The 12,573-nt window shown below is 43.2% G+C and overlaps 1 protein-coding gene across 2 annotated transcripts in view; it reads right to left on the bottom strand.

Annotated features, from left to right (window-relative positions):
• Nucleotides 1-11,223, bottom strand: part of PCMT1 (protein-L-isoaspartate (D-aspartate) O-methyltransferase) — a 50,319-nt gene extending 39,096 nt beyond the window's left edge. For both annotated transcript variants that reach the window (XM_078370290.1, XM_002747107.7), the window contains exon 1: nucleotides 10,990-11,223. In XM_078370290.1, the coding sequence (XP_078226416.1) occupies nucleotides 10,990-11,218 (229 nt within the window). In that variant the 5' untranslated portion in view covers nucleotides 11,219-11,223. The remainder of the gene's footprint in view (nucleotides 1-10,989) is intronic.
• Between the last annotated feature and the right edge of the window lie 1,350 nt (nucleotides 11,224-12,573).

Below are 12,573 nucleotides of genomic sequence, written 5' to 3'. Positions count from 1 at the left end.
TATAAACCCAATACACTACACAATTCAGCAAAGTATGGATATAGTCATAAACATTAATGATGGCTACTGATTGTCAACTTCTGAAATCAACAATAAGGTGCAGAAGATTTATTTACTGCTCAGAATGAAATGTAAATGTTACCAACTTTGACAATGTAAAAGAACTGTCAATCATTTAGGAAATAGACAGGTTAAGAGGTAGGTCAGTTTATAAATTGTGGAACAAGAAATAGAGGTTAAAGTATATTATTCAAAGTTACAAAGGTGGCTGGGCACGGTGCCTCTTGCCTGTAATCCTAGCACTTTGGGAGGCCAAGTCCAGGTGGATCACAAGGTCAGGAGATCAAGACCACTCTGGCTAACACAGCGAAATGCTGTTTCTACTAAAAATACAAAAAATTAGCCAGGCATGGTGGCAAATGCCTGTAGTACCAGCTACTCGGGAGGCTGAGGCAGGAGAATCGCCTGAACTCGGGTGGTGGAGGTTGCAGTGAGCTGAGACTGCGCCACTGCACTCCAGCCTGGGCAATAGGAATGAAACTAGGTCTCAAAAAAAAAAAAACAAAGTTACAAAGGTAACCACAAAAGAGGAACCAAAAACTATGATAATAACTATATGAAGGAAGGGGATAGGTTTGTATTGTGTAAATCCTCATCCATCTTGGCAGGAGGTCAACATAAGATGTCTAAAGTAGATAAAACATGAAACAGCAGTTTAAGCATATGATTTAGAGATATGAAGATAATCACAAGAACCGAAAAAACCAAAAACATAGCTAAAGTGGTTCACTCTAAGCAATGAGTCTGGTACTGTATCTTTTTCTTTTTGTTTTTTATTTTTAGATGGAGTCTCACTCCAGCCCAGGCTGGGGGTACAATGGCGAGCTCTCGGCTCACGGCAACCTCCGCCTCCTGGGTTCAAGCAATTCTCCTGTCTCCGCCCTCCCAACTAGCTGGGATTATAGGTGTGCACCACCACGCCCGGCTAATTTTTGTATTTTTGAGTGGAGACTGGGTTTCACCATGTTGGTAAGGCTGGTCTCAAATCCCTGACCTCGTGATCCACCCGCTTCAGCCTCCCAAAGTGCTGGGATTACAGGCATGAGCCACTGCACCCGGCTTATACTGTATATTTTAAATATGTACATATATTACTTGAATACACATATTACTTGATTAAAAATTAATCTCAATCCTCCTAGCCTATCATAGATAGTATGTATGTGTAAATATATATATTTATATATATATATATACACACACACACGCTCACGTGCACACACACACACACCACCCTTACAATTAGCAAGATACAGCAAGGACTCCTTTACTTTCATAGTGATCGAATTTTATTTTGTGTGTGTGTGTATATATACATATATATATATTTTTTTTCTTTTTACCTGCATCCTCTATAATCCAGTTTATAGTGATAGAATTTTATTTGGGTGCATTCCCAATTAGTCTCCCTGTGATTATGTGTAACCCTACAATTAAGTTCTTGTCAATGGAACATATGTAAAATTTACGTATACAACTTCCAGATCATGCTCTTAAAAGGCATGGGTGTTTTCCTTTTTCTCTTGCTTATCTCCCCATTGGCTGGAAGAGGGAAATGGTGAAGGTACACTATCTGTAACCTTGCAGATGAGGAAAAGAACAGAGCCACAAGAGAGGAGTCTTAGGTTTTCAGCACCATGGAACTACCATACTAGCCTTGAACTGTTTGGATTGCTATGAGAGACAGAAACTTTTATTTTGTTTAAGGTACTGTTTTGGTCTTCGTTATAGTAACTGAACAATGTACCTTCATGCACAAGGCATATGAAGAGGCAAATAAGACCAGCCTGAGTGGCTGGGTGCAGTGGCTCACACCCGTAATCCCAGCACTTTGGGAGGCCAAGGCAGGCGGATCACCTGAGACCAAGAGTTCAAGACCAGCCTTACCAACATGAAGAAACCCCAGTCTCTACAAAATTAGCTGGGCATGGTGGAGCATGCCTGTAATCCCAGCCACTCAGGAGGCTGAGGAAAGAGAATCGCTTGAAGCCGGGAGGCAGAGGTTACAGTGAGCTGAGATTCCACTATTGCACTCCAGCCTGGGGAACAAGAGCAAAGGAAACTACGTCTACCAAAAAAAAAAAAAAAAAAAAAAAAAGGCCGGGGGCGGTAACTCATGCCTGTAATCCCAGCACTTTGGAGGTCCAGGCGGCTGGATCACCAGGTCAGCAGATCGAGACCACCCTGGCCAACATGGTGAAACTCCAGCTCTACTAAAATACAAAAAATTACCTAGGCGTGATGGTGCATGCCTGTAGTCCCAGCTACTAGGGAGGCTAAGGCAGGGGAATCACTTGAACCCTAGCAGCAGAGGTTGCAATGATGAGAGAATGAGAGAGAGAGAGAGAGAAAGAGAGGGAGAGAGAAAGGAGAGAGAGAAAGGGAGAAAAAAAACAAGCTACAGATGGATTTCCAAGTCATATAGAAACTTTTTCTAAGGTTGTTACAAGGTTACATCTCAATAAAAGAAATATTACCTTATTATATTAGTTTATAAGACTTAGATAGCTGTTAATCATCTACCCTATATTTCTTCTCTGCTATCAACATGTATGGGAAAACAGTAAGAAATTAACAAAACTTGGCTGGGCACAGTGGCTCACACCTGTGATCCCAGCACTTGGGGAGGCCGAGGCAGGTGGATCATCTGAGGTTAGGGGTTTGAGACCAGCCTGGCCAACATGGCGAAACCCCGACTCTACTAAAAATACAAAAATTAGCTGAGCACAAGGTGGCAGGTGCCTGTAATCCCAGCTACTTGGGAGGCTAAGGCAGAAGAATTGCTTGAACCTGGGAGGCAGAGGTTGCAGTGAACTGAGATGGCACTACTGCACTCCAGCCTGGGCAACAGAGCAAGACTATGTCTCAGGACAAAAAAAAAAAAAATTGGCCGGGCGCAGCGGCTCACTCCTATAATCCTAGCACTTTGGGAGACTGGTCGGGCAGATCACTTGAGGTCAGGAATCACTTGTCCACCAGCCTGGCCGACATGGCGAAACCCCATGTCTACCAAAAGTACAAAAATTAGTGGGGTATGGTAGCACATGCCTGTAGTCCCAGCTACTCAGGCAGCTGAGGCACGAGAATCGCTTGAGCTGGAGATGCGGAGGTTGCAGTGAGCCGAGATCATGCCACTGCACTGCAGCCTGGGCAATAGAGTGAGACTCTGTCTCAAAAAATAAAATATTTTTTAAAATCGCAGAATCTAGGTACACTGGGAAAAAAAGAAATAATAGAATATTGGATTTTGAAGGGTCCTTAGAGATCTAGTGTACATTCGAATCTGATGACAAAATCCCTTCTACAATATCCCTTACAGTGAAATGGTCAACTATTCTTTGCTTCAACATATTCAGTGACAGAAAACACTTTTTCGAAGCCAACTCTTTGATTGTTAGGATAGCTTTGTGAATACTTCCTTATAATGAGCCAAAATCTGCTCCCATTTGTCCTGGTTTGACCCTCTACTACATGACATTTCTTCAAATATTTAAACACCACAGTCCCTAAAGCCTTTTCTCTGCTAAACCAAACCACTTCAATCGTGTCAAAGCACGATATAAGATGCTAACCCTCCTGTTATCTTCATAACCCTTGTCTGATAATCTTTAGTTTTATATTGCCACCTGAAAGCATTTAACCAAAGCTAAATATATTAATAAAAATATTTTTGTAACAGCACAATTGAAGCTTTCCCCTCCTACAGCCTAAGATCTCATTAACAAGAATGTAATACAACCAAGCATCAAGATCTACTGCAATCCAAAAGAACCTTCAGTAATAGCAGATATATTCTCTATCTGTACTGTCCAACAGGGTGGTCACTAGCTCCATGTGGCTACTGAGCTCTTGAAATGTGGCTAGTATAACTCAATATATAAATTTTTACTTTTATTTATTTTTATTTTTTATTTTTTTGAGACAGTGTTGCTCTTTCACCCAGGCTAGAGTGAAATAGTACAATCTTGGCTCACTGCAACCTTCAACCCCAGTTTCAAGTGATTATCCTGTCTCAGCCTCCCAAGTAGCTGGGATTATAGACACCTGCCACCATACCCAGCTAATTTTTGCATTAAAAAAAAAAAAAAAAAAGGTGGGGGGGGTTTAACCATGTTGGTCAGGCTGGTCTTGAACTCCTGACCTCAGGTGATCTGCCCACCTTGGCTTCCCAAAGTGTTGAGATTACAGGCGTAAGCTACTGCACCCAGCCTTAATTTCTGCGTTTTTAGTAGAGATGGGGTTTCGCCATGTTGGCCAGGCTGGTCTTGACCTCCTGACCTCAGGTGATCTACCCACCTTAGCCTCCCAAAAGAGGGATTACATACAGGCATGAGCCACCATGCCCAGCCAATTTTATTTCTTTTTAAATAATTTAAATTTAAATATACACACAGGATTTTAAGTTTACTTACTAGTACCTATCCATAAAACTGGCTTGAAATAAGCCAAAATGAGGAGGTATATTCTCGACTCTGAGGCCCCAGTTTCTTAGGGTTTTACTAGCTGTTTATATTTTTCCCATGTACATAGAAAAGTAATGGAATATTAAGACTAAATGCTGGCTAGGTGCAGTGGCTCATACCTGTATTCCCAGCAATTTGGGAGACTGAGGTGGGTAGATCATTTGAGTGCAGGGGTTTGAGATAAGCCTGGATAACATTGGGAAACCCCATCTCTACACAGACAAAAATTAGCCAGGCATGGTGGTGTGCACCTGTAGTCCCAGTTACTTGGGAGGCTGAGGTTGGGGGATCTCTTGAACCCAGGAAAAGGAGATTGCAGTGAGCCAACATCACACCACTGCACTCCAGCTTGGGCAACAGAGACTGTCTCAAAAAAAAAAAAAAAGGGAAGAATAAATGCTCTTTGCTATTAACAACAACTACTAGTGGCTAAGAACTGGTGCTATAAATAGAATTAGAAAACGATTTCATTATTTACAAAAGTAAATGCTTTTAGTATACAAAAACCCAAATAATCATAATTCTTGCATATTCAAATGGCTACTAAAGATCTCCACTTACATGTCCTATAGGAACATGACATTCCTCAAAATAAACTCCTGATTTCCCACATTCCCCCTCCTCACAGAATAACCCTGGCTGCTCACTCACTTACCACTTCCAATTCAAAAAATGGCAAATCATTCCAGTTGCCAAGGCCTAAAACCTTGGTGTTGGATCCTCTAATCTTTCTCCCGAACCCTAAATCCAAATCTAGAATTTCCTATTTCTTTTGCCTGGAATGCTTATTCCAAGTCTACCTGCATGATCTGTATCAATTCCTCCAGCAAATCTTTGGTCTAATGATACCTTACTGAGGCCTTCTCTACAACTACAAACCTACTGCCCCACACACTCTGTCCTCCCTTCCTACTTTGTCACTTATCATGTGACATACTATACTTGGCTGCTCCCATTAGAAGCTACAAGAGGGAGTGGATGTTTGTTTTGTTCACTGCTATATCCCCAGTGCCTGTTATATAGAAGCCACTCAAATATCAGCTGACTGAATGACAAATTCTATAAACATTACATATGTAAAATGACAAAATCAAGAATGCAAAAGAAACATAAGTAAAAATGATTGATGAATTAGGGGAATGGACTAAATTATTTTTACAAGTAAAAATAGATAAAAGAACAATTGTTTTCAGGGTCCAGTATAGCAGTTCCCCCTTATCCGCAGGGAATATGGTCCAAGACCCTTAATAGATGCCCAAAACTGCACACAGTACCAAAGTCCATACAGCCCATATAGATGCTCAACATGGTTTTCTTTTAGACAAGGTATTGCTCCATCACCCAGGCTGAGTGTAGTGGCATGATCCTGGCTCACTGCACCCTCAACCTCCTGGGCTCAAATGATCCTCCCAGCTAATTTTGTTTATATTTTGTAGAGAAAATAACATATGTTATTCTCACTATGTTGCCAGGCTGGTCTTTAACTCTTGGACTGAAGCAATCCTCCTGCCAGGTTAACATCCAGTAAAGTCAAAAACTTGTCAATCAAACCACTGCTAAGTCAAGGACCATTTGTATATTATGTTTTCTTCCGATACATAACATACCTATAACAAAGTTTAATTTATAAATTAGGCACAATTAAGAGATTAACAAAAATAATGAATAATAAAATATAACAAGTATAATAACATGCCAGCACCGTTATTCTTGTACTTTGGGTCCATTATTAAGTAAAATAAGAATTTTGAGGCGGAGTTTTGCTCGTTACCCAGGCTGGAGTGCAATGGCACGATCTCGGCTCACCGCAACCTCCACCTCCTGGGTTCAGGCAATTCTCCTGCCTCAGCCTCCTGAGTAGCTGGGATTACAGGCACGCGCCACTGTGCCCAGCTAATTTTTTGTATTTTTAGTAGAGACAGGGTTTCACCATGTTGACCAGGATGGTATTGATCTCTTGACCTTGTGATCCACCCTCCTCGGCCTCCCAAAGTGCTGGGATTACAGGTGTGAGACACCGCGCCCGGACAAAGAATAATTTAAACACAAGCCCTGTGATACTGTGACAATCACTGCTAACCAAACAGGCTACTAACTAACAGGCAGGTAGTGCAGACAGCATGGATATGCTGAACAAAGGGATGATTCATGGATGAAGTGGGACATCTAGAGAGTTCCTCACGCTACTCAGCATGGGACACAATTTAAAACTTATGAATTGCTTATTTCAGGAATTTTCCATTTAATATTTTCAGACCTCAGTTGACTTGAGGTAACTGAAATTTCAGAAAGCAAAACCATGTGATAAGGGAGGGATGACTATCTAGCATTTGAAGCCTATCTGTTAACCTCCCACAAACCCTCTGGTTTAAATACCCCTGCTCCAGAACATCACCTCACCTACTCATGCTACCTTCCTAAATTTTACCATGGCTTGAAATTATATCAATACAAGTAGAAAATAAACTCTAATATAAGCATTACTTAAATGTCACATTCCCTGGATCAAGCAGACTCACAGTTGTTTTAAATTAGGCTAATTTGTTTCAAGAGCATATTACCAGTCCATAATTATAAAATAATTTTATTTTTCATTTCTATAGACCTATGCTGCCCAATATGGTAACTACTAGATACATGTGGTTATTTCATTAAGTTAATTAAAATAAAACTGAATTTCAGTTCTTCAGTTGTCCACATTTCAAATGTTAAATGCCACATGTTACTGGTTCTCAAAATGTGGTCCCTAGATCAGCAGTGCACCACTTACAAATCTGTTAGAAATACAAATTCTCAAGCTCCAGCAATCTGTGTTCTGAAAGGCTCTACAGTTGATCCAGGAGATTTTGAAGCATGCTCAAGTTTTAGTCACTGTTAAATTACTTAAGAGTGGTTATAAGCCATGACATAAGAAATCTACCATTACAATCCAAAATAGTCTATAAATGATGCATCAACTAAAATAGTCTATAAATGATGCATCAACTATGAAATCATACAACCATATTCCTATTATGATGGATTCTAATACAAAAGGAAAACAAGATATTCTTAACAAATTATATTAAGCTTCATTTCCTAAAAAAAAAATTAAAACCATAATTTCCTTCCCCTTCCAGTAAGCAGACTCCTTTTCATTTCAACATCAATATAATCACAATTTTCACCTTTTTCTAAGATTTCAATTAAAATCCTTTAATTTAGGAAGAATATATACAGTAGAATAATGAGGAAGTCAGACAATATTTTCAAATTTTGTGTCAACTGCAATTTTCACATTAGCAACTATTACTTGTATGATCAGCTAATAAATAAAAATAAAACTATTAGCTAGAATTACCTCAGCAAGAAGTTGAAACTGAAGTTGCACAAGTGTTACAAAAGAGGCCAAACAACTTTACTACTCTAATTTCCTCTTACCAATCATAAATCTAGTATAAAACTAAATATTTGCAAAATCAACATTCGTACATACATGTATGTTAAATAGTCCTCGTTAAATTTTCTGACAGAAAAACATCCTTAGAAATGTCAGCTTAAGAACAGTAATGCAATATCTTAAAGTGATTATGAAACCACTGAGAAAAGATCTATCTAGTCTTGGCTTACCACAATTTGGCCCAAAAAGGAGAGACTTTAAGAGCCTGATTGATTACAAATTTCTGCCACAGCCAAGTGCGTTCTATGATAACCTACTGGTGGAAAATTACTTAATGACAATTTGTGTACAAAATCCTTCAAGTACACTGCAATAGGGCACTGAGATCATGTTAAGGGATTTTATAAAAATATTTACAACATATTGAGCCTATGTGCCATCCATGAGAACCCAAATCATACTTCATACCACTGTTGCAGCACATAAATGTCCATTTTCAATCAAGCATCATTCCATAAAATGAACCTGACAATGCTTGACAAAATGTTGACATCTCAGTCAGGTGTGGTGGCTCATGCCTGTAATCCCAGCACTTTGGGAGGCCACAGCAGGTGGATCACTTGAGGTCAGCAGTTTGAGACCAGCCTGGCCGTCATGGTGAAATCCCGTTTCTACTAAAAATACAAAAATTAGCCAGACGTGGTGGTGCACGCCTGTAGTCCCAGCTACCTGGGAAGCTGAGGCAGGAGAATGGCTTGAACCCTAGAGGGGGAGGTTGCAGTGAGCCAAGATCACGCCACTGCACTCCAGCTTGGGCAGCCAGAGCAAAACTCTTGCTCAAAAAAAAAATTTGTTTTTCTTTAAACTTCTCTAAGAACGTAATAGTCATCCCTTTTTTTTCATAAATGCCCAGTAAGTGTCCATAATATGCCTAAATCTGTGCTAGACAGACAAAGGTGACTTGAGAGAAATTCGGAGTACTGTTTGGCACATTGGTTGGTACTTTTTTTTTTTTTTTTTTTTTGAGACGGAGTCTTGCTCTGTCGCCCAGTATGGAGTGCAATGGCATGGTCTCAGCTCACTGCAACCTCCGTCTCCCACATTGAAATAATTCTCCTGCCTCAGCCTCCCGAGTAGCTGGAACTACAGGTGCAAGGTCCCATCATACCCAGCTAATTTTTGTATTTTTGGTGGAGACAGGGTTTCACTATGCTGGCCAGGCTGGTCTCTAACTCCTGACGGACCTTATGATCCGCCCAGCCTCGGCCTTCCAAAGCACTGGGATTACAGGCATGAGCCACCGCGCCCGGCCAGTATTTAATATATGTCATTTTGGATTTTTTTTTGGTGGAGGGACAATACTTAAGGTGGAAACTGAGTCTTTAGTGTTTGGTAACAAAGGATTTTTTTTTTTTTTTTTTTTTTTGAGACAGGGTTTCACTGTCCCCCAGGTTGGAGTGCAGTGGCCTGAGCTTGGCTCACTGCAAACCCTGCTTTCCGGGTTCAAGTGATCTTCCCACTTCAGCGTCCTGAGTACCGGAGTGCCACCATGCCAGGGTAATTTTTCTAGGTTTTTTTTTTTTGGTGGTGGTAAGATATGGGGTCTTGCTATGTTGCCCAGGCTGGCCTTGAACTCCTGGACTCAAGCAATTTGTTCCACTCAGACTCCCAACATTTTGGGATTATAGGTGTGAGCTACCGCGCCTGGCCATGGTGAAGGTTTAGATGCTAACACTTTTTTTTTTTTTTTTGGAGACAGAGTTTTGCTCTTGTTGCCCAAGCTGGAGTGCAACGGCCGATCTCAGCTCACTGCAACCTCCGCCTCCCGTGTTCAAGCAATTATCCTGCTTCAGCCTCCCAAGTAGCTGGGATTACAGGTGCACGCCACCACACCCGGCTAATTTTTTGTATTTTTAGTAGAAACGCAGTTTCACCATGTTAAGCCAGACTGGTCTCGAACTCCTGAACTTAGGTGATCCACCCACCTTGGCCTCCCAAAATGCTGAGATTACAGGCGTGAGCCACCGAGCACAGCCAAAAAAAATTTTTTTAAGGTGCCAGCCCTTAAAGAGACAAACATATGAAGAGCTAAGTAACAAAGGACAATTAAAAATACCATGTGGCAAGATGATTACTGCAAAGTTAGTAGCAAAGAAGAGTGCTACAAATTCTGACCAAAGAGATTATTATAGACTGTGGCCCTTCTAGTCTCCCAATAAAACGGGGACGCTATATTTCGGTTTAAAAAAAGAAAGTGACACAGCACTCATCCCACCCTAAAATTATCATCAGAGGAAGGAATACAATAAAAAGAATGGTATAAAGAAACTCCACACAAGGTTTTTAAAGCCTATGGTAGCCCTGAAAAAAGTTAGAACCACAGACACAACCCTTTGCTGATCTAGGACTTGTAAAGGCTCCTGAAATACAAGTCTCTCAGGAACAGCATCCCGATTCTCTTTCTCCGCCCCCCACGGAGCTTTCCACTGGACAGCCGCCCGAGAAATTTCTCCCAGCATCTGCAATGGCAATACTCTCATCTTCCTCCCCTCGCCTGTATCAGACGGTGGCATCTCCCTCCCGGGGAAAAAACGGAGGGCGGGGGAGGCTGCATTTGAGGGAAAGCTTGCAGCGAGGTTGATTATGAAGGAGGGGGAAGATGAGAAAATGCAGGGGGCGAAGGTGGCCTCTCCTGAGAGCCAGCTCACTCTATAAGGCCTAGCCCACACACTCCCACCCAGAAGGCACGCCCCTCGCATGCCGGACCCGGACGCGGACCCAAGTGACAGCAGCACCACCTGTACCGCACTCCCTCCCACAGGGCCTGCAGGGAGACGACTGCCCCTGCCCCCACAAGCAGCGGCCCCTGGCTCTTTTTCTTCCCTTCTAGTCCACGTCGTCGACGAGTGACAGGTCCCGAGGGAGGCGATTGCAAGCGCACGCCATTCGGGACTACCGAGGCAACCGTGCGCCGAAACCCTCCAGCAGGCGCGCGGAGGCAGGCAGAACGTTCCGGACGGCCCAGGAGGACTCGGTCCAGGCCCAGCCTGCCCCAGCTGCCACACAACGAGCGGAGATGGCACTTACTGCGGAGATTGTGGATTAGCTCCGAGTGGCTGGCGCCGCCGGATTTCCAGGCCATCGCTAAGCACACTCGGAGCAGGTACAGAATCACCTTCAGCGCGGCGACGGTGCCCAGTAGTTTCCCCAAGAGTGAGACCACCTCCCACACCGTCACCGCCCCGCTAGCGTCCCCGCTGTAGCCGCCGCCGTTACTGCCGTCGCCGCCGCTGCCGCCACTGCGCGCTCCCGGCATCCCCCGCGGCACGCATGCGCTCTGTGACGCCGCGCGGCCTAGGGTGTGGCCGGGTGGGGCCGAGGGCGGGGGAGGTGTGTGGCACAGCCGCCCGCGCCTGTGGCTGCTGCTGCTACCCGGGGACTGCAGGGAGGCCGGGCTGAGTCAGCGCCACCGCTGCTTCTGAGTGGCCCTGTCTGAGGCCTCGGACTGCATTGCCTTTGCTCTGCGGCCAGGCTCCGTAGCCTGATCAGTCACATTCCCGGCTGCGTCTCCGGTCAGCTAGCTGGACGGCGGGATGGTGGGGTAGATCTGTACCGACGCTGCCCGTGGTTCTGCAATCGCCGCTGGGTCAGCCGTTTCGCGCGGCGAATCTGCTCCTATAGGTGTCCAGATTGCTAGACGGTGGGCTTCATCTGTCCTACCTCGCCCAACCCAGTTGACTAATATTTGGTTCGGTGGAGCCAATACAGTAAGAAGAATAAAACCCAAGGACAAAGGCTCTCTCTATCCCGAGGACACCGGCCTCTGGCTTTGTGACAAGCACGTCACTGTTAGGCTAGGCAGAGACTTTGGAACCCTTGGTTCTAGAGCTCTCAGAGAGTGAAAGAATACCAGAACCTGGGGGTTGGGGGTTGGGGCAAAGCTTTGCTTCTTTAGAATAATACGAACGTAAAGAGTTGCGATTGGTTAAAAAAATACCAGTATGTCCTTAAGTGAACGTGTTACTCCCGATTTAAGTGTGCATTTACACCTAGTTAAACCTCACAAATTCCACCATGGGTTTATTGCTATAAGCTCTGCAAGACCATCAGTGAGAAGCTCACCGAGAACATTGCTTGTCGCATGCAAATCGCTGACTCCTAATTAGAACTGAGACTGTCAGAATCCAGCCATCATTTAGTCCACTAATCTTTTAAAGGAAACAAAGCTAAGTCACCTGTGCCACTATGCCAGTACAATTTACAAATTCTAGTTTTTACCTTATTTTGTAAACTGTGACACCGCCCCTGCTTCCAATCCAAAATCAACATTACCTATTTTCTGGGATTCTGTGACCATTAATGAAACTACAGGCAAAACAATATTCAATATTACAATATTACTTCAATATTAAACATGAATAAAATTGCCGATTTGGGGCTGTAACCCTCTTAATAGTTTCCATTTCATCTGTCTACACTTCTTGATGATCTCCGTTTGGAGGAAAGAAAAAAGTCAAATCCTTGATAGGAACCTGATAACTCTAAAGCGGACCCAGACGGGTTGGATTTACACGCAGTGCTTCTGTAAACTATCCCTGTGAAGTAAGACTACCAATATCAGATAAAACAACAAACAACCATATCATGGCCCTTCTTATAGAAACAACCAAC

Source organism: Callithrix jacchus, chromosome 4 (genome assembly GCF_049354715.1).
Source record: "Callithrix jacchus isolate 240 chromosome 4, calJac240_pri, whole genome shotgun sequence".
In the NCBI taxonomy this organism is placed as follows: Eukaryota; Metazoa; Chordata; class Mammalia; order Primates; family Cebidae; genus Callithrix; species Callithrix jacchus.
Note: the sequence above shows the minus strand (reverse complement) of the source record. Positions and strands in the feature narration are given on the sequence as shown.